Source organism: Anser brachyrhynchus (assembly GCF_964034855.1).
Source record: "Anser brachyrhynchus genome assembly, chromosome: 15".
NCBI classification, from domain to species: domain Eukaryota; kingdom Metazoa; phylum Chordata; class Aves; order Anseriformes; family Anatidae; genus Anser; species Anser brachyrhynchus.
Window position 1 is genome coordinate 122,489 of NC_137733.1, and position 23,874 is coordinate 146,362.

General features: G+C 56.9%; 1 protein-coding gene across 1 annotated transcript; it reads right to left on the reverse strand.

Moving 5' to 3' along the window:
• Nucleotides 1-8,664: 8,664 nt before the first annotated feature.
• On the reverse strand, nt 8,665-11,857 carry LOC308178391 (uncharacterized protein). Its single transcript, XM_080556955.1, has 2 exons — nt 11,113-11,857; nt 8,665-9,934 (listed from the first exon to the last, which is right to left on the reverse strand). The coding sequence occupies exons 1-2, from the start codon at nt 11,139-11,141 to the stop codon at nt 8,725-8,727; spliced, it is 1,239 nt and encodes a 412-aa protein (XP_080413081.1). The 5' UTR covers nt 11,142-11,857; the 3' UTR covers nt 8,665-8,724.
• Between the last annotated feature and the right edge of the window lie 12,017 nt (nt 11,858-23,874).

Genomic DNA, 23,874 nt, shown 5'->3' on the forward strand with positions numbered 1-23,874 from the left:
ATCCCCAGTGGTGCCAGTGCACTCTCTGGACTCACCGGGGTGCATCCCCAGTGGTGCCAGTGCACTCTCTGGACTCACGGTGGTGCATCCCCAGTAGTGCCAGTGCACTCTCTGGACTCACTGCAGTGCATCCCCAGTAGTGCCAGTGCTCTCTCTGGACTCACCGGGGTGCATCCCCAGTGGTTCCAGTGGACTCTCTGGATTCACCGGGGTGCACCACCAGTCGTGCCAGGGCACTCTCTGGACTCACTGCAGTGCATCCCCAGTGGTACCAGTGCACTCTCTGTACTCACTGCACTGCATCCCCAGTGGTGCCAGTGCACTCTCTGGAATCACTGAAGTGCATCTCCAGTGTTACCAGTGCACTCTCTGGACTCTCCGGGGTGCATCCCCAGTGGTGCCAGTGCACTCTCTGGAGTCACTGCAGTGCATCCCCAGTGGTGCCAGTGCACTTTCTGGACTCACTGCAGGGCATCCCTAGTGGTGCCAGTGCACTCTCTGGACTCACTGCACTGCATCCCCAGTAGTGCCAGTGCACTCTCTGGACTCACCGGGGTGCATCCCCAGTGGTGCCAGTGCACTCTCTGGACTCACTGCAGTCCATCCCCAGTGGTGCCAGTGCACTCTCTGGACTCACTGCAGTGCATCCCCAGTGGTGCCAGTGCACTCTCTGGACTCACCGGGGTGCATCCCCAGTGGTGCCAGTGGACTCTCTGGATTCACAGGGGTGCATCCCCAGTGGTGCCAGGGCACTCTCTGGACTCACTGCAGGGAATTCCCAGAGGTGCCAGTGCACTCTCTGGAGTCACTGCACTGCATTCCCAGTGGTGCCAGTGCACTCTCTGGAGTCAATGCAGTGCATCCCCAGTAGTGCCAGTGCTCTCTCTGGACTCACCGGGGTGCATCCCCAGTGGTGCCAGTGCACTGTCTGGACTCACCGGGGTGCATCCCCATTGGTGCCAGTGCACTCTCTGGACTCACTGTAGTGCATCCCCAGTGGTGCCAGTGCACTCTCTGGACTCACTGCAGTGCATTCCCAGTGGTGCCAGTGCCCTCTCTGGACTCACTGCAGTGCATCCCCAGTGGTGCCAGTGCACTCTCTGGACTCATTGCAGTGCATCCCCAGTGGTGCCAGTGCACTCTCTGGAATCACTGCAGTGCATCCCCAGTGGTACCAGTGCACTCTCTGGACTCACCGGGGTGCATCCCCAGTGGTGCCAGTGCACTCTCTGGACTCACTGCAGTGCATCCCCAGTGGTGCCAGTGCACTCTCTGGAGTCACTGCAGTGTATCCCCAGTAGTACCAGTGCACTCTCTGGAGTCACTGCAGTGCATCCCCAGTGGTGCCAGTGCACTCTCTGGACTCACTGCACTGCATCCCCAGTGGTGCCTGTGCACTCTCTGGACTCACTGCACTGCATCCCCAGTGGTGCCAGTGCACTCTCTAGACTCACTTCAGTGCATCCCCAGTGGTGCCAGTGCACTCTCTGGACTCACTGCACTGCATCCCCAGTGGTGCCTGTGCACTCTCTGGACTCACTGCACTGCATCCCCAGTGGTGCCAGTGCACTCTCTGGACCCACTTCAGTGCATCCCCAGTGGTGCCAGTGCACTCTCTGGACTCACTGCACTGCATCCCCAGTGGTGCCAGTGCACTCTCTGGACTCACCGGGGTGCATCCCCAGTGGTGCCAGTGCACTCTCTGGACTCACTGCATTGCATCCCCAGTAGTGCCAGTGCACTCTATGGACTCACTGCAGTGCATCCCCAGTGGTGCCAGTGCACTCTCTGGACTCACCGGGGTGCATCCCCAGTGGTGCCAGTGGACTCTCTGGATTCACCGGGGTGCATCCCCAGTGGTGCCAGTGCACTCTCTGGACTCACTGCAGTGCATCACCAGGGTTGCCAGTGCGCTCCATGGACTCACTGCAGGGCATTCCCAGTGGTGCCAGTGCACTCTCTGGACTCACTGCAGTGCATCCCCAGTGGTGCCAGTGCACTCTCTGGAGTCACTGCAGTGCATCCCCAGTGGTGCCAGTGCACTCTCTGGACTCACTGCAGGGCATCCCCAGTGGTGCCAGTGCACTCTCTGGACTCACTGCAGTGCATCCCCAGTGGTGCCAGTGCACTCTCTGGACTCACCGGGGTGCATCACCACTGGTGCCAGTGCACTCTCTGGACTCACTGCAGTGCATCCCCAGTGGTGCCAGTGCACTCTCTGGACTCACTCCAGTGCATCCCCAGTGGTGCCAGTGCACTCTCTGGAGTCACCGGGGTGCATCCCTAGTGGTACCAGTGCACTCTCTGGACTCACTGCAGTGCATCCCCAGTGGTGCCAGTGCACTCTCTGGAGTCACTGCAGTGCATCCCCAGTGGTGCCAGTGCACTCTCTGGAGTCACCGAGTTGCATCCCCAGTGGTGCCAGTGCACTCTCTGGACTCACTGCAGTGCATTCCCAGTGGTGCCAGTGCACTCTCTGGACTCACCGGGATGCATCCCCAGTGGTGCCAGTGCACTCTCTGGACTCACTGCACTGCATCCCCAGTGGTGCTAGTGCACTCTCTGGACTCACTGCAGGGAATTCCCAGAGGTGCCAGTGCACTCTCTGGAGTCACTGCAGTGCGTTCCCAGTGGTGCCAGTGCACTCTCTGAACTCACTGCAGTGCATTCCCAGTGGTGCCAATGCACTCTCTGGAGTCAATGCAGTGCATCCCCAGTAGTGCCAGTGCTCTCTCTGGACTCACCGGGGTGCATCCCCAGTGGTGCCAGTGCACTCTCTGGACTCACAAGGGTGCAAACCCAGTGGTGCCAGTGCACTCTCTGGACTCACTGCACTGCATCCCCAGTGGTGCCAGTGCACTCTCTGGACTCACTGCAGTGCATCCCCAGTGGTGCCAGTGCACTCTCTGGAATCACTGCAGTGCATCCCCAGTGGTACCAGTGCACTCTCTGGAGTCACTGCAGTGCATCCGCAGTGGTGCCAGTGCACTCTCTGGACTCACGGCACTGCATCCCCAGTGGTGCCAGTGCACCCTCTGGAGTCACTGCACTGCATCCCCAGTGGTGCCAGTGCACTCTCTGGAGTCACTGCAGTGCATCCCCAGTAGTACCAGGGCACTCTCAGGAGTCACTGCAGTGCATCCCCAGAGGTGCCAGTGCACTCCTTGGACTCACTGCAGTGCATTCCCAGTGGTGCCAGTGCACTCTCTGGACTCACTGCACTGCATCCCTAGTGCTGCTAGTGCACTCTCTTTACTCACTGCAGGGCATCCCCAGAGGTGCCAGTGCACTCTCTGGACTCACCGGGGTGCATCCCCAGTGGTGCCAGTGCACTCTCTGCACTCACTGCACTGCATTCCCAGTGGTGCCAGTGCACTCTCTGGACTCACTGCAGTGCATCCCCAGTGGTGCCAGTGCACTCTCTGGACTCACTGCACTGCATCCCCAGCGTTGCCAGGGCACTCTCTGGACTCACTGCACTGCATCCCCAGCGGTGCCAGTGCACTCTCTGGACTCACTGCACTGCATCCCCAGTGGTGCCAGTGCACTCTCTGAACTCACTGCAGTGCATTCCCAGTGGTGTCAGTGCGCTCTCTGGACTCACTGCAGGGCATCCCCAGTGGTGCCAGTGCACTCTCTGGACTCACTGCACTGCATCCCCAGTGGTGCCAGTGCACTCTCTGGAGTCACCGGGTTGCATCCCCAGTGGTGCCAGTGCACTGTCTGGACTCACCGGGGTGCATCCCCAGTGGTGCCAGTGCACTCTCTGGACTCACTGTAGTGCATCCCCAGTGGTGCCAGTGCACTCTCTGGAGTCACCGGGATGCATCCCCAGTGGTGCCAATGCACTCTCTGGACTCACTGCACTGCATCCCCAGTGGTGCCAGTGCACTTTCTGGAGTCACTTCACTGCATCCCCAGTGGTGCCAGTGCACTCTCTGGACTCACTGCGGTGCATCCCCAGTGGTGCCAGTGCACTCTCTGGACTCACTGCAGTGCATCCCCAGTGGTGCCAGTGCACTCTCTGGAGTCACCGGGTTGCATCCCCAGTGGTGCCAGTGCACTCTCTGGACTCACTGCAGTGCATCCCCAGTGGTGCCAGTGCACTCTCTGGACTCACTGCAGTATATCCCCAGTGGTGCCAGTGCACTCTCTGGACTCACTGCACTGCATCCCCAGTGGTGCCTGTGCACTCTCTGGACTCACTGCACTGCATCCCCAGTGGTGCCAGTGCACTCTCTGGACTCACTTCAGTGCATCCCGAGTGGTGCCAGTGCACTCTCTGGACTTACTGCAGTGCATCCACAGTGGTGCCAGTGCACTCTCTGGAGTCACTGCAGTGCATCCCCAGTGGTGCCAGGGCACTCTCAGGAGTCACTGCAGTGCATCCCCAGAGGTGCCAGTGCACTCCTTGGACTCACTGCAGTGCATCTCCAGTAGTGCCAGTGCACTCTCTGGACTCACTGCAGTGCATCCCCAGTGGTGCCAGTGAACTCTCTAGAGTAACTGCAGTGCATTCCCAGTGGTGCCAGTGCACTCTCTGGACTCACCGGGGTGCATCCCCAGTGGTGCCAGTGCACTCTCTGGACTCACTGCAGTGCATCCCCAGTGGTGCCAGTGCACTCTCTGGACTCACTGCAGTGCATCCCCACTGGTGCCAGTGCACTCTCTGTACCCATCCCGGTGACCCCTGGCGGGACCCCTGGCGACTCAGAGGACCCACCCCGGTGACCCGCGGCGGGACACTGGGCGCCCCGAGGACCCACCCCGGTGACCCCGGTGGGACTCCGTACGCCCCCGAGGACCCACCTCGGTTACCCCCAGCGGGACCACGGGCACCCCCGAGGACCCACCCCAGTGACTCCTGGCTAGCCCCCGGGTGCCCCTGTGGACCCACCCCAGTGATCCATGGCTAGCCCCCGGGTGTCCCCGAGGACCCACCCCGCTGACCCCCGGCGGGACCCCAGGCGCCCCCGAGGACCCACCCCGGTGACACCCGGCGGGACCAGGGGCGCCCACAAGGACCCAGCCCGGTGAACCCTGGCCAGTGCCCGGGCACCCCCGAGGACCCACCCTGGTGACCCCCGGCGGGACCCCGGGCGCCCCCAAGTACCCACCCCTGTGACCCCCGGCGGGACCCCAGGCGCCCCCGAGTACCCACCCCAGTGACCCCCGGCGGGACCCCAGGCGCCCCCAAGGACCCAGCCCGGTGACCCCCGGCGGGAACCCCGGCGCCCCTGAGGAACCACAACTGTGACCTCCGGCAAGCACCGGGCATCCCCGAGAACCCACCCCGGTGAATCACGGCTGGCCCCCGGGCGCCCCCGAGGACCCACCCCGGTGACCCTCGTCGGGACCCCGGGCGCCCCCCAGGACCCACCCCGGTGACCCCCGGCCGGACCCCGGGCGCCCCAGAAGACCAACCCTGGTGACCGGCGGCGGGAACCCGGGCACCCCCGAGGACCTACCCCGGTGACCTCCGGCAGGACCCCAGGCGCCCCAGAGGACCCACCCCGGTGACCCCCGGCGGAAACCCGGTTGCCCCCGAGGACCCACCCCTGTGACCCCCGGCTAGCCCCCGGGCGCCCCAGAGGACCCACCCCGGCGACCCACGGCTAGCCCCCAGGGGCCACCGAGAACCCACCCCGGTGACCCGCGGCAGGACCCCTGGCACCCCCGAGAACCCACCCCGGTGACCCCCGGAGGGACCCCGGCGCCCCCGAGGACCCACCCCGGTGACCCCCGTAGGGACCCCGGGCGCCCCCGAGGACCCACCCCTGTGACCCCCGGCTAGCCCCCGGGTGCCCCAGAAGACCAACCCCGGTGGCCCGCGGCCCGACCCTGGGCACCCCCGAGGACCCACGCCGGTGACCCCCGTCAGGACCCCTGGCGCCCCCGAGGACCCACCCCGGTGACCCCCGGCTAGCCCCCGGGCACCCCCGAGGACCCACCCCGGTGACCCCCGGCTAGCACCCCGGGCACACCCGAGGACCCACCCTGGAGACCCCTGGCGGAACCCCTGGCGCCCCCGAGGACCCACCCCGGTGACCCCTGGCGGGACCCCGGGCGGCCCCGGGGACCCACCCCGGTGACCCCCGGCGGGATCCCGGGCGCCCCCGAGGACCCACCCCGGTGACCCCAGGTGGGACCCCGGGCGCCCCTGAGGACCCACCCCGGTGACCCCCGGCTAGCCCCTGGGCGCCCCCGAGAACCCACCCCGGTGACCCACGGCTGGACCCCGGGCACACCTGAGGACCCACCCTGGAGACCCCTGGCGGAACCCCGGGCGCCCCCGAGGACCCACTGCTGTGACCCCCGGCGTGACCCCTGGCGCCCCCGAGGACCCACCCCGGTAACCCCCGGCGGAAACCCGGTCGCCCCCGAGGACCCACCCCTGTGACCCCCGGCTAGCCCCCGGGCGCACCAGAGGACCCACCCCGGTGACCCACGGCTAGCCCCCAGGGGCCACTGAGAACCCACCCCGGTGACCCGCGGCAGGACCCCTGGCACCCCCGAGAACCCACCCCGGTGACCCCCGGAGGGACCCCGGCGCCCCCGAGGACCCACCCCTGTGACCCCCGGCTAGCCCCCGGGTGCCCCAGAAGACCAACCCCGGTGGCCCGCGGCCGGACCCTGGGCACCCCCGAGGACCCACGCCGGTGACCCCCGTCGGGACCCCTGGCGCCCCCGAGGACCCACCCCGGTGACCCCCGGCTAGCCCCTGGGCACCCCCGAGGACTCACCCCGGTGACCCCCAGCTCACCCCTGGGCACCCCCGAGGACCCACCCCGGTGACGCCCGGCGGGACCTACGGCGCCCCCGAGGACCGAGACTGGTGACCCCCGGCTAGCCCCCAGGCACCCTCGAGGGCCCACCTCGGTGACCCCCGGCGGGACCCCAGGCGCCCCCGAGGACCCACCCCGGTGACCCCCGGCTAGCCCCCAGGCGCCACAGAGAACCCACCCCGGTGACCCCCAGCGGGACCCCGGGCTCCCCCGATGACCCACCCCGGTGAACCCCGGCTGGACCTCGGGCGCCCAACTGGACCCAACCCGGTGACTCCTGGCTAGCCATCAGGTGCCCCCGAGGACCCACCCCGGTGACCCCCGGTGGGACCCCGTGCGCCCCCGAGGACCCACCCCAGTGACCCCCGGCGGAAACCCGGGCGCCCCCGAGGACCCACCCCCGTGACCCCCAGCTACCCCTGGGAACCCCCGAGGACCCACCCCGGTGACCCCCGGCGGGACCCCGGGCGCCCCCGAGGACCCACCCCCGTGACCCCCGGCTAGCCCCCGGGCACCCCCGAGGACCCACCCCAGTGACCCCCGGCTTCCCCCGGGCGCCCCCGAGGACCCACCCCGGTGACCCCCGGTGGGACCCCGTGCGCCCCCGAGGACCCACCCCAGTGACCCCCGGCGGGACCCCGGGCGCCCCCGAGGACCCACCCCCGTGACCCCCGGCTAGCCCCCGGGCACCCCCGAGGACCCACCCCGGTGACCCCGGCGGGACCCCGGGCGACCCCGAGGACCCAACCCTGTGACCCCCGGCGGGACCCCGTTTGCGGCCAAGTACCTACTCCGGTGACCTCCGGCATGACACCGGGCGCACCCGAGGAACCACCCCGGTGACCTCCGGCAAGCACCGGGCATCCCCAAGGACCCACCCCGGTGACCCCCGGCTGGGCCCCGGGCGCCCCCCAGGACCCACCACGGTGACCCCCGGTGGGACCCCGGGCGCCCCCGAGGACCCACCCCTGTGACCCCCGGCGGGACCACGGGCGCTCCCGAGGACCCACCCCGGTGACCCCCGCGGGACCCCGAGTGCCCCCGACGACGCACCCCGGTGACCCCCGGCGGGACCCCGGGCACCCCCAAGAACCCACCCCGGTGACCCCCGGCGGGACCCCGGGCACCCCCGAGGACCAACCCCGGTGACCCCCAGCGGGACCACGGTAGCCCCCGAGGACCCACCGCGGTGACGTCCGGCGGGACCCCGGACGCCCCGAGGACCCACCCCAGTGACCCCCAGTGGGACCCCGGGCACCCCGAGGACCCACCTCTGTGACCCCCAGCGGGACCACGGTAGCCCCCGAGGACGCACCGCGGTGACCCCCGGCGGGACCCCGGACGCCCCGAGGACCCACCCCGGTGACCCCCGGTGGGACCCCGGGCACCCCGAGGACCCACCCCAGTGACCCCCGGCGGGATCCGGGCGCCCCCAAGAACACACCCCGGTGACCCCCGGCGGGACCCCGGGCTCCACAGAGGACCCACCCCGGTGACCCTTGGCTGCCCCCGGGTGCCCCCGAGAACCCGCCCGGTGACCCCCGGCGGGACCCCGGGCGCCCCCAAGGACCCACCACGTTGACCCCCAGCGGGACGTCGGGCGCCCCCGAGGACCCACCCCTGTGACCTCTGGCAAGCCCCCGGACGCCCCGGAGGACCCACCCCGGTGATCTCCGGTAAGCCCCCGTGCGCCCCCAATTACCGACCCCGGTGACCCCGTCTGGCCCCGGGCGTCCCCGAGGACCCACCCCAGTGACCCCCGGAGGGACCCCGAGCGCCCCCGAGAACCCACCCCGGTGACCCCCGGCGGGACCCCGGGCACCCCCGAGGACCCACCCCGGTGACCCCCGGCGGGACCCCGTGCGCCCCCGAGGACCCACCCCGGTTACCCCCGGCGGGACCCTGTGCGCCCCCGAGGACCCACACGGGTGACCCCCGGCTAGCCCCCGGGCGCCCCAAAGGACCCACCCCGGTGACCCCCGGCTAGCACCCCGGGCACACCCGAGGACCCACCCTGGAGACCCCTGGCGGAACCCCTGGCGCCCCCGAGGACCCACCCCGGTGACCCCTGGCGGGACCCCGGGCGGCCCCGGGGACCCACCCCGGTGACCCCCGGCGGGATCCCGGGCGCCCCCGAGGACCCACCCCGGTGACCCCAGGTGGGACCCCGGGCGCCCCTGAGGACCCACCCCGGTGACCCCCGGCTAGCCCCTGGGCGCCCCCGAGAACCCACCCCGGTGACCCACGGCTGGACCCCGGGCACACCTGAGGACCCACCCTGGAGACCCCTGGCGGAACCCCGGGCGCCCCCGAGGACCCACTGCTGTGACCCCCGGCGTGACCCCTGGCGCCCCCGAGGACCCACCCCGGTAACCCCCGGCGGAAACCCGGTCGCCCCCGAGGACCCACCCCTGTGACCCCCGGCTAGCCCCCGGGCGCACCAGAGGACCCACCCCGGTGACCCACGGCTAGCCCCCAGGGGCCACTGAGAACCCACCCCGGTGACCCGCGGCAGGACCCCTGGCACCCCCGAGAACCCACCCCGGTGACCATGCCGGGACCCCGGGCGCCCAAGAGGACCCACCCTGGTGACGCCCTCAGGACCCCGGGCGCCCCCGAGGACACACACCGGTGACCCCCGGCGGGACACCGGGCGCCCCCGAGGACCCACCCCAGTGACCTCCGGCAAGCCCCCGGGCACCCCCGAGGACCCACCCCGGTGACCGCCGCGGGACCCCGAGCGCCCCCGAGGACCCACCCTGGTGACCCCCGGCGGGACCACGGGCGCCCCTGAGGACCACCCTGGTGACCCCCAGCGGGACCCCGGGCGCCCCCGAGGAGCCACCCCGGTGACCCCGGCGGGACCCGGGCGCCCCCGAGGACCCACCCCGGTGACCCCCGGTAAGCCCCCTGGTGCCCCCAGGACCCACCCCGGTGACCCCCGGCGGGACCCCGGGCGCCCCCGAGGACCCACCCCAGTGAACCCCAGCGGGACCCCGGGCACCCCCGAGGACCCACTTGGGTGACACCCAACGGGACCCTGGGAGCCCCCGACGACCCACCCCGGTGACCTCCGGTGGGACCCCATGCGCCCCCGAGGACCCACCTCGGTGACCCCCGGCGGGACCCAGGCGCCCCCGAGGACCCACCTCGGTGACCACCGGCGGGACCCCGGGCACCCACCGAGGACCCACCCCGGTGACCCACGGATGGCCCCAGTCTCCCCCGAGGACCCACCCCAGTGACCCCCGGCGGTACCCCGGGCGCCCCCGAGGACCCACCCCAGTGATCCCCGCGGGACCCCAGGCGCCCCTGAGGACCCACCGCGGTGAACCCCGGCTGGCCCCGGTCACCCTTGGGGGCCCACCCCGGTGACCCCCAGGGGGACCACGGGCGCCCCCAAGGACCCACCCCGGTGACGACCGGCGGGACCCCGGGCGCCCCAGAGGACCCACCCCGGCGACCCCCGGCAAGCCCCCTGGCGCCTCCAAAGACCCACCCCAGTGACCCCGGGTGGGACCCCGTGCGCCCCCGAGGACCCACCCCGGTGACCCCCGGCAAGCCCCCGGGCGCCCCCGAGGACCCACCCCGGTGACCCCCGGGGGACCCCGGTCGCCCCCGAGGACCCACCACGGTGACCCCCCGGCAAGCCGCCGGGCGCCCCCGAGGACCCAACCCGGTGGCCCCCGGCGGGACCCCGGGCGCCTCCAAGGACCCACCCCGGTGACCCCCGGCGGACCCCGGGCGCTCCAGTGGACCCTCCCAGGTGACCCTCGGCGGGACCCCAGGCGCCCTCGAGGACCCACCCCGATGACCTCAGGCAAGCCCACAGGCACCCCCCAGGACCCACCCCGGTGACCACCGGCAGGAGCCAGGGCGCGACCGAGGACCCACCCCGGTGACCCCCGGCAAGCCCCAGGGTGCCCCCGAGGACCCACCCCGGTGACCCCCAGCGGGACACCGGGTGCCCCCGAGGACCCACCCCGGTGACACGCCCCCGGGCGCCTCCGAGGACCCACCCCGGTAATCCCCGGAAAGCCCCCGGGTGCCCCCGAGAACGCACTCCGGTGACTCCCGGCGGGACCCCGGGCACCCCCGAGGACCCACCCCGGTGGCCCTCAGCAAGCCCCCGGGCGCCCCCGAGGACCCAACCCGGTGACCCCCGGCAAGCCCCCTGGTGCCCCCGAGGACCCACACCGGTGACCCCCGGCAAGAACCCAGGATCCCCCAAGAACCCACCCCGGTAACCCCCAGCAAGCCCCCGGGCGCCCCTGAGGACCCACCCCAGTGACCCCCGGTGGGACCCCGGGTGCCCCTGAGGACCCACCCCGTGACCCCCGGCAAGTGCCCTTGCATACCCGAGGACCTACCCCGGTGACCCCCAGCGGTACCCCAGGTTCCCCCAAGGACCCACACTGGTGACCCTCAGCAAGTCCCCAGGCGCGCCACAGGAACCACACCAATGACCCCCAGCGGGACCACGGGCGCCCCCGAGGACCCACCCCGGTGACCCCCGGCGGGACCCCGGTCGCCCCCGAGGACCCACCCCGGTGACCCCAGGCGGGCCCCCAGGCACCGCAGCAGACCCCAGCAGCCACCCCCCGGTGGGCCACTGGGCTCTGTGCCGGACCCCAGCCGTCGACCCCCAGCGGGCCCCCAGGTGCTGTGGTGGACCCTGGCCGGCGCCCCCTGGCAGGCCCCTGGGCGAGATTGAGATATGCTTGCAGTGATATTGAGATATGCTTGCAGTGATAAGAAAGCTTAACAGACAACCTTGTAAAATGCAGAAAACCAGAATCCTTAGAGCAATTAGGCAGAAATCACTGTGTAAGAAACATTACCACCTGAAAGAGTATACAAGTCAAAAGAAATTTGAGTTATAACAGGCCAGCAGCTGAAAGCCATGTATTGTCTATGAAGCATCGGATAGGTTGTGAACCTGGATTACTCAGTCAGTGGGGAAACAGGGGAGGGTCCCAGTCCTTGAGAAAAAAAGTATATAAACTGTGCTATGGAACTAGTAGGCACGCTCCTGCTTGTGGGACGCCTGCCGTTGCAATCGTGAATAAATTACTACTTCACTTAGATCCTCACCTGAGCCTAAGTTATTGGCTACAGAGAGTTTCTCACAATTTGGGCGCTCGTCCAGGAGCCAATCACCTACCAGGGAGCCCTGCTGCCACAGCAGCAGGAAGGCATGCCCCGCTGATTTCAGCAGTCCTGTGCATCGACCGTGGTGGTTCTGCAGAGCGCTGACAGAGGGCCCGAGAGTGATTAAAGAGGCAGGATCCATGTAGTACTGGGGAAGGGAAGAAGGTAGGCACTCCGGGTTTAAGAACTGATCCGGTAACTCTGTGCACAGACCAAGGTAAGAAATATTAAGTATTGTCTTGGGGGTCGGGTGAGACTCTGTGCGACTTGTGATTGAGACATACTTTTGTACGAAACGAGTGTGGAGTCCTGATCCATGGTTCCGTAGCTCCGTGAGGGGCGTGGCCGGACACGGACAAAGCATGAGATAAGAGAGAGAAAGGAAGAGTCTCGGGAAATTTGGTGTATGGTACTCCTTGCACGGTGAAGTGCTTGGCAGTACACCAGGGAATCTGGTAAACTCATAGGTGTGCGGTACCTCTTGCACGGTAAAGTGCTTGGCAGTACACCCCCATTTTCCAGAATCGGAATGTTAGCGTGTGGTACCCTGCAGGAGGTAAATTTCTGTAGCAGCACACTGACAATGGCTAGGAGAAATGGGAAAACATGGGTTCCAGGGGACAGGGAGATATCCCTGGGGGAGTACCTACCGACAGTTCTTCCTGAAGAATGATAAGAAATTGGAAAAATAGTCCCAAAATTAGAGGAAATGATAAAAGAAGAAAATGGTTAAATATTGTGTATCAGTCTGGACAAAAGAACCAATTAAGGAAACAACTGGTTTCAGTTAGGACAGAGTAAATTTTTCCTCCTAGTAGCTGGTAGGGTGCTATGTTTTGGATTAGGATGAGAAAAGCGCTGATAACATGCTGATATTTTAATTGTTGCAGAACAGTGCTTACACCAAGTCAAGGACTTTTCAGCTTCTCGCTCTGTCCTGCCAGCGAGCAGGCTAGGGGTGCAGCAGGAGTTGGGAGGGGACAGACCCAGGACAGCTGACCCAAACTGGCCTAAGTGGTATTCCATACCATCTGACGTCATGCTAAACAATATATAGGGGTGGCTGGCCGGAGGGGGGGGGGCGGGGGGGGGCAGCTGCTCGGGGATAGGCTGGGCACTGGTCAGCGGGTGGTGAGCAATTGCATTGTGCATCACTTGTTTCGTACACATTATTATTATTAATACTATTATCATTATTATTATTATTATTATTGTTATTATTATTTTCCTGTCTTAATAAACTGTCTTTATCTCAACTCACAGGCTTCACTTTCCTGTTTCTCTCCCCCATCCCAGAGAGGGAGGGGGGAGTGTGAGCGAACGGCTGTGTGGTATTTAGCTGCCAGCCGGGTTAAACCACAACAAGTATTTTGGCCAAAATACGGATCTGGTGAAAATTCAGGCTTTAAATTTATATGTAAACAATAAGATTCCTTTTTTGGAGAAGGAGCCAAGTTATTCTCCCTATAATCCTAGTATTGCACCGGTGGCAGCAGCAGTCGCTCCAGGAAGGGAGACAGGGACTGTAATTAACACTGTCCCTAGAGAAGGCATGGACTCTAGGCTCTGGCAAGAATTAGAACAAGGTAGAAGAGATATTGAGAATTTTGCCTTCCCTGATACTAACAGTACTAACACTAACTGTGTATCCTCTTAGGTGAACTCCCCCCACCCCCTCCTCCTTACCAGCAGAGAGGTTAGGGGTTTTAAGAAGGAGATGAAGTCTTTAACTGAGGACCCCATCAGGCTAGCTGAACTCTTAGACCGGTTCCTAGGACCTAACTTATACTCTTGGGGGGGAAATTATGTCTATAAATATGTTGTTTACAGGGGAAGAAAGGGGAATGATCAGGAGGGCTGCTATACAAGAACGGGAAAGAGGTCCTCCAGGACCAGGGGTAATACCGACAGGGCAGAAATACCCACTTGCTGATCCTGGCTAGAATAATAATAGTGTGCAACACAGAAATCGTATAAGAGACTTGGGGTCAGAATGAGAAAGTACTCAGGGATGAATCCTGAGGACCCGGTATCCCAAGGGCTCTTGAAAGTTCATTTTGTGATTAAAGCCTGGCAAGATACATAGAAAAAGCTCCAGAAGGTGGGGGGATGTAGTGAACAGTCACTGGGGGACCCTCCTGCGGGAGGCCCTGAATGTGTATGTCAGGAGAGGAGATGAGAAGGAAAAGCAGAGAGCAAAACTAATGGTATTGACAGTGTAGCAGGTAGTGAGGCAGAGGGTTGGAGAAAGAGGAAGAAAATCTTCAGGGGGAGTCAGGGCCAGGATGGAAAGGAGAGGAAGAGAGATGAAGTAATGGCACGCAAGGAAAGCTACCTGTGTTGCAGCCTGAATCCTAGCAGGGACAGGCTTTGAGAAGATGTTTTAAGTGTGGCCAGGCTGGCCACTTCAGGTAGGAATACCCGGAGTGGAAGAAGGAGGAGAGAAGGAAAATGGGATGAAATATGGTATACTGATATGTTGTTTCAGCATCCTGGATAGAGAAAGGTATGGAATTAAGTTGGCCAATGACTGAGACTTTGGTGAAAGTACAGGCTGGAGAAAGATAGAAAGAAGTGTTAAAAAGGGTTTTTGAAGGTGTTAAAGGTGTGGTATATAGTGTTTGACAGAGCTGTTTGAAGTTGAATGAGCAGGGAAAGAGGATGTAGGCATTATCTAAGTAACAGTCTAGAAGTTTTGGTATATTTGCTGTGGTGTTTGGTCAGTTTCCCAAGTATCGCGGGGGGGGGGGGGGGGAGCCTGCTTCACAGGCTGCAGGGGGGCTTCGGCTCCAGCGCCTGGTGCGCCTCCTCCCCCTCCTTCTGCACTGACTTTGGTGTCTGTGGGGAGGTTTCTCACTCCTCCCTCTCCCAGCTGCTGTTCAGCAGCAGGTTTTTGTTTGTTTGTTTGTTTGTTTTCATTTTCTTGGATGTGCTCTCACAGAGGCATGGGCTGTGTTGTTCATGGCTTGGCTCTGGGCAGCAGTGGGCCCCTTTGGGGCCGGATGAAATGGTCCCTTATCTGCCAAGGGAAGGCTTCTGGATTTTTCTCGTGGGGTCTGCCACTGCAGCCCCTCCCACCCCCGAACCTTGCTGTCGAACCCATTACACTGGAGCAGCTAGATCATTACTGGCCTGTAAAGTATCAGGGATTAAATTAACTAATGAAACCCTAAAAAGTGATGGGGGTAGAATGGGCTGGGATAGCAGTGCCACTTTTGGGGGATACCAAGCTGAGACTAGGGGATAAAATGGTCACTGGGCAATTATTGTATGTACCCAAGGCAGGGACTAACTTGTTGGGAAGGGATTTGATAATGAAATTGGGCATTCAAATAGTAAATTGTTAGACTGGAATAACAGTGTTATTAATGGAGTGCTCTCAGGACCTGAGAGCAAAGATATATTCACCTCTGACTGGAAAGACCCTGAAATGGGGGCAGAAGCAACAATACAGATGGACAGTTTTACCTCAGGGGTTTACAGGGCCACCAATTTATTTGGACAAGTTCTAGAACAGATTTTGGAGCAATTACAACCTCCCGAGGAGGTATTACTGTTACAAATATGTGGATGATCTTTTATTGTCAGGACAGGAGAAAACAGTTGTAAAGGAAGCTACTAACAAGCTATTCAACTTTCTGGGAAAGCAGGGCTTGAGAGTACTGAAAAATAAATTACAATATGCAGAAAGAGAAGTCACGTATTTAAGGCATCTAATGTCTGAGGGAAAACAGAGAATAAATCTAGAGAGGATTCAGGGAATTGTTGGAAACCAAGAAAGAACTAAGAAGTTTTAAGAGAAAGATTTTTTTAATGAATCAGGAGCCACAAAGTTTGAGGGAAAATGGATACTCCCTGATGGGAGAGAAATGCTGAATAAAGCACCAATGAGGCAAATATTAACTGTTTTACATCAAGAGAGTCATTGGGAGATGCAAGCAATGTGTGATGTTTTGCTAAGAAAGTATGTCTGTGTAGGAATATACACTTTAGTGAAGCAAATATGCGGAGGATGTCAAAAGGTAAATAGAAAGGTCATCCGTAACCCATCTAGAGGGGGATGGAAGCCAGGGATTCGACCTTTCCAAAGTATACAGGTAGACTTTACTGAGTTACCTGAAGTAGGGAGACTTAAGTATTTGTTTGTCCTAACTGGCCACATGACTGGATGTGTGCAAGCTTTCCCCTCAGTATCTGCCACTGCGAACACGGTGGCTAAGGTATCACTGGAGCAAATAGTCCCTAGATATGGGATAGTTGAAAACATTGATTCAGATCAAGGAAGTCATTTCACTTCACAAGTACTGCAAGGGTTAATGCAGGCCTTAGAGATTGAGTGGGATTTTCACTCCCCCTGGCACCCCTCCTCTTCTGGAAAGGTGGAGCAAATGAACCAGACATTAAAGAAGCAGTTAACTAAATTAGTGCTAGAAACCCAACTTCCTTGGATAAAATGTTTACTCCTACAGGTTCAAACAGCACCAAGAAAGGATATAGGAATTTCACCATATGAGATGCTGTTCAGATTGCCCTATCTGGGCAGAAGGGATGAGATACCACAATTCGAAACAAGAGAGTTTTCTTAAGAACTGTATTCTGGGGTTGTCCTCTTCTTTGTCATCTCTCAGGACCCATGGGCTGCTGGCTCAAACCCCACCTTTGGAATTCCCCATTCACCACCATCACCCAGGAAATTGGGTCCTGATTCTGACTTGGAAAGAATCAGCTCTGGCCTGAATGGGAAGGACCATTACTAACCACTGAAACAGCTGTAAGAACTGCGGAAAAAGGTTGGACTCACTATACTCAAGTGAAGGCACCCGTTGACCCTAGTACCTGGGAAGTTGTTCCTACAGAAGACTTGTTGGAACTTGAAATCAAATAGAAAAATCTCATAGTGGACTCTGAGCGGGATAAAAGCTTACAATTGTAAACTAACCTTTTACTTTCACAGGTAACTAATGTGTGTGGCTTGTGAGTGAGAGAAAGGAATGGCCTATAGCGAATCGAAGTGCTCCCAAGGGGTTTTTGTTCTAGCAGTACATATATCTTATTCTTTGTATCGATAATTATTTGGAAACCTAAGGGTTAAAAATAATGACAGGGAAAAATCAACTATTAATTTTGTTTCTAGTGATTGTAGGCCTCAGAGAAGGCCTTGGTCAATTGGCAACTTGGAAAAGACATGACCAGATAATAGTAAGAGGAGATACCCCATCAAAATACGGGTGACTGTGACAGAGGGTTATGTACCACAATCCGTCATGTTTGATGCTTGTGAGGTGTTAGCTTGGGGAGATTTAAATATCCAGCGACAATTGAGCAGAGAGAACAAATAACTGGGAGAGACCCAACAGCCAGATTGAGAATAGCTGTATGGAAACAATCCTCTATTGCCATCAGAGAAAGGGAGAAACTCAAGGAGAAAACAGGAGAGAAAACAGGAGACCCTCTTTGAAATGAGGCAGTTCAAACTTTTGAGATTGAAACAGGGTATGGGGATGTGAATGCCTGGATAGAATGGGTCAAATATACTGTCCAGAGTCTCAACTATAGCAATTGCTATCCTCGTGCCTCGGGATGACCGATTGCCCAGATAGTACCCTTCCCATTGGTGTAGACCAAGGATTCCCAGGGGATGCGATGTATGATTGCATTGTACAAAGAAAAGACTGCCTGCGGAAATGAGGCCTGTAAATCTCTCTCTTTGCTATTCCCTTCCTTGCGTGATAGCAATATCAGGGTTCCCCCTGCATTCTCTACAGTTATAGGTAACCATACAGCTTGCCTCTCACAGCAGGGTGTGAGTGCTACCCAGCATCTGGGAGAATTTGCCTTGTGAACGAGGACCTTGAATGCTACCAAGGACTTGATGGAAAACTGGTCAAGACTTGAGATCCCCAGGGCAGATCTCTGGTGGTACTGTGGAGGGAAGATCTTATGGTCCACCCTACCATCTAATTGGGGATGCACTTGTGCACTTGTTCAATTAGCTATACCCTTCACCCTGGCATTTGAGAAAGAAACATCACATGTATCCAGAAGTAAAAGAAGCTTAGGAGTATCATTTGACGAAAGAATATACATAGATTCTACTGGGGTGTCTGGAGGAGTTCCCGATGAACATAAAGCCAGGAATCAAATTGCATCAGGGTTTGAGTCACTGTTCTGGTGGGTAACAATCAATAAGAATGTGGATTGGATTAATTATATTTATTATAATCAGCAGAGATTCATAAATTATGCAAGGGATGCGATAAGAGGGATCACTGAACAACTAGATGCCACCAGCAAAATGGCTTGGGAAAACAGAATAGCATTAGATATGATGCTCACAGAGAAAGGAGGTGTGTGGGTGATACTGAGCAACCATTGTTGCACTTTTATACCCAACAAAATACTGCCCTGGATGGCACAGTAACTAGAGCATTGCAAGGACTTACCACCCTTGCCAGTGAACTGGCAGAAAACTTAGGAACAGACACTTCCATCACCGGATGGTTGGAATCTTGGTTTGGTAAATGGAAAGGGTTGGTAGTGTCCATATTTACATCCTTGATCATAGTAGCAGGAGTTTTGACAGCCATTGGTTGTTGCATTATCCTCTGTGTAAGAGGACTAGTACATTGGTTAATTGAATCTGCACTATTGAAAAAAATGACCATGGAGCCACCACCTTACTCAGATAAGAGGATGATATTAGAGGAGATGGAAAGCAAAGAAAGTGAAGAAGAGGAAGATATCTACCAAATTACACCTTAGAGAAAAGTTTTGCAAAAATCAACAATTTATAAAGAAGAAAAGGGAGGAATCATGGGAATAAAAATGTTGTTATTGCAGAGTTACATTGTTTAGAGGGAAGGAATGTGGTATTGAGATATGCTTGCAGTGATAAGAGAGCTTAACAGACAACCTTGTAAAATGCAGACAACCGGACTCCTTAGAGCAATTAGGTGAAAATCACGGTGCCAAGTCAAGTCAGATAAGTGAAGAAACATTACCACTTCAAACAGTAAAAAAGTCAAAAGAAATTTGAAATTTAACAGGCCGGCAACTGAAGGCCATGCATTGTCTGTGAAGCATCGGATAGGTTGTGAACCTGGATTACCCAGTCAATGGGGAAACATGGGAGGGTCCCGGTCATTGAGAAATAAAGTATATAAACTGTACTGTGTGACTAGTAGGCGCACTCCTGCTTGTGGGACGCCGGCCATTGCAATCGCAAATAAATTACTACTTCATTGAGATCCTCACCTGAGCCTATGTTATTGGCTACAGAGTGTTTCTCACAGTATAGAAATACTACATCTGAGTGCCAAGATAAAATGGACTTCAAATTGTATCTACAAGTGAACAAGATAGCTATGTCATTCTAGTTAAATAAACTGTTATGTTCCAATACACACTGTTTAAGTATTTCATCGTCTTTTAATTATACAGCCTGGTAACAGTCAGGATATGAGCAAAGCAGTTACATGAATGTTTTTCTAGCCTGATTATCATTTTTGACCTTTCCTATCCCATAAACTTTAAACTCACCAGGTCAAAAATGCAAACTCAGCTTCAGTTAAGCCCGTGGATACTTACTCTGCTGTTTGGGTGCCACAGTGCAAGGCAACATGGAGCAGATATTCTGGTGTCTGTTTACTGGATACATAATTACATGCAATAAGTACATGCATCTTTCCATCCTTCTCAGAAAACCACCTTTCATACTTTATTATCACTTATTAAAGCCTACTGCTGGCTTGATTGAAGTGTGTAGGCTGCACTATACTTACCTGCAAATAAAGCACTTTCATTTGGTTCTTTAAGTTATTTCAGAAGCTCTCCCTGTCATTACATGCCTCCTTTTCATATTATGAATTTCACACACTTAACTGCTTTTGTGTTTCACTTAAAATGTTGTTTACTGGTGGTGGAAAAGTAAAGCTTGACTAGTAATGCCTGCCCTTTTCTTTTCATGCTTTCCCTCATGGCATGCAATTCAAGTGACATTATGGATGTGGATTATTCATTTCTGAAATTCTTTTAAGTATGTCTCAACCAAGCAGGTTCTTACATTTTCTACCTGTAGAGGGAGGGGGAGAATCATATTATAGAGTTCCCATTCTTTCATAAATATGATTTAGTAACAGAATATACATAATCATATCTTTCTCAACAGATACTGTGAAGGTAAAAAAATCTATCTAGCTGCAATATTGTGCAGAGCCAAAATCCCTTTTTTGTACCACAGCATCATTTCTCTTGCCTTCTTCAAATATAAGAATATTCTTACAAACTAAAGACTGGCACAGCTCAAAAGTCTTATGGCAAATGTGTAAAAAAGTAAAGTAGGGGAAACAAAACAGTTGTGTGGTTCATTTTATCTCATATAAAATAAAAAATACATGGATTTGGCATACATTGTTTCATTATTACTTACATAGTGTTGGCAATATTTTAACTTCTTTAAAAGTCATTTACGTTCCTTGCCTTCAGAAACGCATAATCAAAGAAGAGAAACTCTGCAAGAGAGTTTTAATCCACAGACTGCCAATTCAGTAACTATGTGATCTCCTTTGTCTACCTAATGTTCATAAAAGCAATATCTTTCTTACTTATATTTTAAAAGTATGAGGCCGGTCAGTTCACTACAACAAAAAGCCTAGTAGAGCTTAAGAAGATGTGGAAACATAGTTGTCATTTGCTATCAGCTATTTCCTTCAGCTTTCCTCTTTGGCTAAAATATTTTTTTAAACCCAAAAAAGCAGGCGGACAATCAACACTCTTGTTGTCATTGCTGGAATTGTTTTGTTGGTTTTTTTGTTTGTTTGTTTGTTTGTTTGTTTTTCCCCAAATTGTTTTGTGTTAGATTAACAGCCTGAAAGAGAGACTGGTAAACAATCTACTTTTTATCCTCCAGAAGGTTCTCCATAGTGAATGTGATCAGGTGACTGGAGATACACATCCACAAACTCAAAGGTATGCACATAAACCCAAAACGATGAAACTCAACATTGTGATTACAACATAGTATGTTGTGCTTATAAATTATCCGAATTTCTAGAAGCTTCAGTTGTATGCATGTTACTGAATTTTGATTGCCTGTTTTGAAAATTAGAAAACTTTGATTTCCATGCCAGTTTTGTAAGGAAATAAATTACACAGATGTACCGCCAACCTGTCATTTCTCATCCCCTCCCTCCTAACTTTTGAATGAATTGGCTAATTTTGATCAAATCTGACAAAAGGACATGGTCTCAAAGATATCAAGTTCCAATAAGTTTCCATGAGAACTGACAGCTGAGTAGGAGACAAAGACTGACATGAGTCTTCCCAGTGAGGAAAATATTGCTATGTAAGCTCAGCAATTATCTATTATGCTTGACATACCAGTAAACTGATCACTGTGTGTGTATCAGCTCCCCAATCTGCTTACATGTAATTCAGACACAGTCACAGGTCTTCTGCTTCTCACCCAGCCACAAGCAAGGGATCAGAGTAGTTTGGATGTGCATTTGGGAATCAGGGGAGAAGCTAGATTTTAGCAATGAAATATGAATGAAAAAGGGAGCTGTAGCTTGAGTGCACATATTGGAAACCAGGCTTACATTTATCAGCTGTAATAGGATCATTTTTTAAAGTTTGAAAAGTGTTTGTAATCATTAACCCATTATAATCCAAAACAATAAAAAACAGGAAAACTCATCAAATGTCAGACTTGCAGTGATTTAACAATGTTGCAAACAAAACAGCAGTGCCCATGTTAATTCAAGTGGGCCAGTATCCCTGAGTGCTCTTGAATCTTTTTGCACAATCACCACTTGACCCAGGAGGCCTGGTGTAATCACACCCTTTTTAGCTCGGTCTACACCTGCTTGATCAGTAAATACACAGTTGGCATATCCCAGGTTATTAACACCTCAAAAACTGAACCTTTAAAGAAGAGATTCTTGGTATGCTGTGGAAGTACTCTTATCTTCAGGCTATTGTCTGCATGATCTTTGGTCTACATTGAGCTGAGAGAATCCTAGCGTTCCCTGCTCTTTGCTTCTGTTCTGTTCTGCTGATGTCAAACCCTGGCTCTGAAAGTTTTCAATTCCCCATTTCTTTCTAGTCTCCTCAGGCAGGCTGACCAATGCCATGTAAAGAAGAAAAACAATACAAATAAAATAAAATAATCCCTTCTCCTTACCTCTGTTTCTTTCCTTGCTTATTCAGGAAAACATTGTATTACTTTCTTATGCAAAGGCATCTATTGCACCAAGCACTCAAGTTCTATTATTCTTCTATTATGACTCCTTGATCTTTTCCAGTTACTGCTTTCGAAGCCAGTATTCCATTCTGCTGATGAATTACCATACTTACATCTGCTCAGATCTAATATTAGGGCTATTAGGGAGTGTGAGCGGGAGATAGACTGGTGGAGTGACTCCCTGCAGGGCCTGAAGGAGAGGTACTGGGGTGAGACACCCCAAATGGGTATGGACCCCCTGCCCTGTCGCTGTTGGGCAGAGGGAGGCGACCTAGAAGTTGAGGAGGGATGGAGACAGGTCCCTGCTTGACCCTTCAGGCAACGCCCTCCCCTACCGGCCCCACCTTCCCAGGTGCCCTTACACAACAGATTTGAGGCCCTGGAGCTTGAGAGACCAGTGGGTGAGGACGAGGTAGAAAGTCTACCCAGGAGGATGCCTAGGGCGAGGAAGCCGACTCCACACCTCAAGACTGCCTCCACCAAGAAAGACAGAAGGGTGATCGTAGTAGGCGACTCCCTTCTCAGGGGAACAGAGGGCCCTATTTGTCGACCTGACCCTACCCATAGGGAAGTCTGCTGCCTCCCTGGGGACAGGGTCAGGGATGTTGCCAGGAAGCTTCCCAACCTGGTTCGCCCCTCTGACTGCTACCCTCTTTTGACAGTCCAGGCTGGCAGTGATGATATTGATGAGAGAAGCCTGAAGGCTATCAAACGGGACTTTAGGGGACTGGGACGGTTAGTGGATGGAGCGGGAGTACAGGTGGTGTTTTCATCTATCCCTGCAGTAGCAGGGAGGGGTACCGAGAGGACACGGAAAGCCCACCTGATTAACACGTGGCTCAGAGGCTGGTGCCAACACAGAAATTTTGGGGTTTTTGACCATGGGGCGCTTTACTCGGCACCCGGCCTGATGGCCGCAGACGGGTCCCTATCTCTAAGGGGAAAACGGATCCTAGCTCAGGAGCTGGCAGGGCTTGTTCAGAGGGCTTTAAACTAGGAAAGAAGGGGGATGGGGCTGAAAGAAGGCTTGTTGGAGCTGTGCCGGGGGAACAATGGCAAAGCCGGGGAAGAAGGCAATGGCCCGACTGAAGTGCATCTACACTAATGCACGCAGCATGGGTAACAAACAAGAGGAGCTGGAAGCCATCGTGCAGCAGGAAGGCTATGACTTGGTTGCCATCACAGAAACGTGGTGGGACCACTCTCATGACTGGAGTGCTGCAATGTCTGGCTATAGGCTCTTCAGAAGGGACAGGCAGCACAGAAGGGGTGGTGGTGTGGCTCTCTATATTAGAGAGTGTTTAGATGTTGAGGAACTCGAGGCTGGGAATGATAAGGTTGAGTTCCTATGGGTTAGGATCAGAGGGAAGGCCAACAAGGCAAGCATTCTGGTGGGGGTCTGTTATAGACCACCGAACCAGGATGAGGAGACTGATGAGGAGTTCTACAGGCAGCTGGCAGAAGCCGCGAAATCGTCAGCGCTTGTTCTCGTGGGGGACTTCAACTTCCCAGACATATCCTGGAAGCACAACACAGCCCAGAGAAAGCAGTCTAGGAGGTTTCTGGAGAGCGTGGAAGATAGCTTCCTGACACAGCTGGTTAGAGAGCCTACCAGGGGAGGTGCCCTGCTAGACCTTCTGTTCACAAACGGTGACGGACTGGTGGGAGATGTGGTGGTCGAGAGCAGTCTTGGGCAGA

Excerpts from the sequence above, each read along its gene's own strand:
- LOC308178391 (XM_080556955.1), bottom strand. The coding sequence starts at position 11,141 with ATGCAAGGGCACTTGCCGGGGGTCACGGG. Across the intron at positions 9,935-11,112 it reads CACTTGCCGGGGGTCACGGG|GTGGGTCCTCGGGGGCGCCT; the intron begins GTGGGTCCTCAG and ends GTGGTCACCGAG.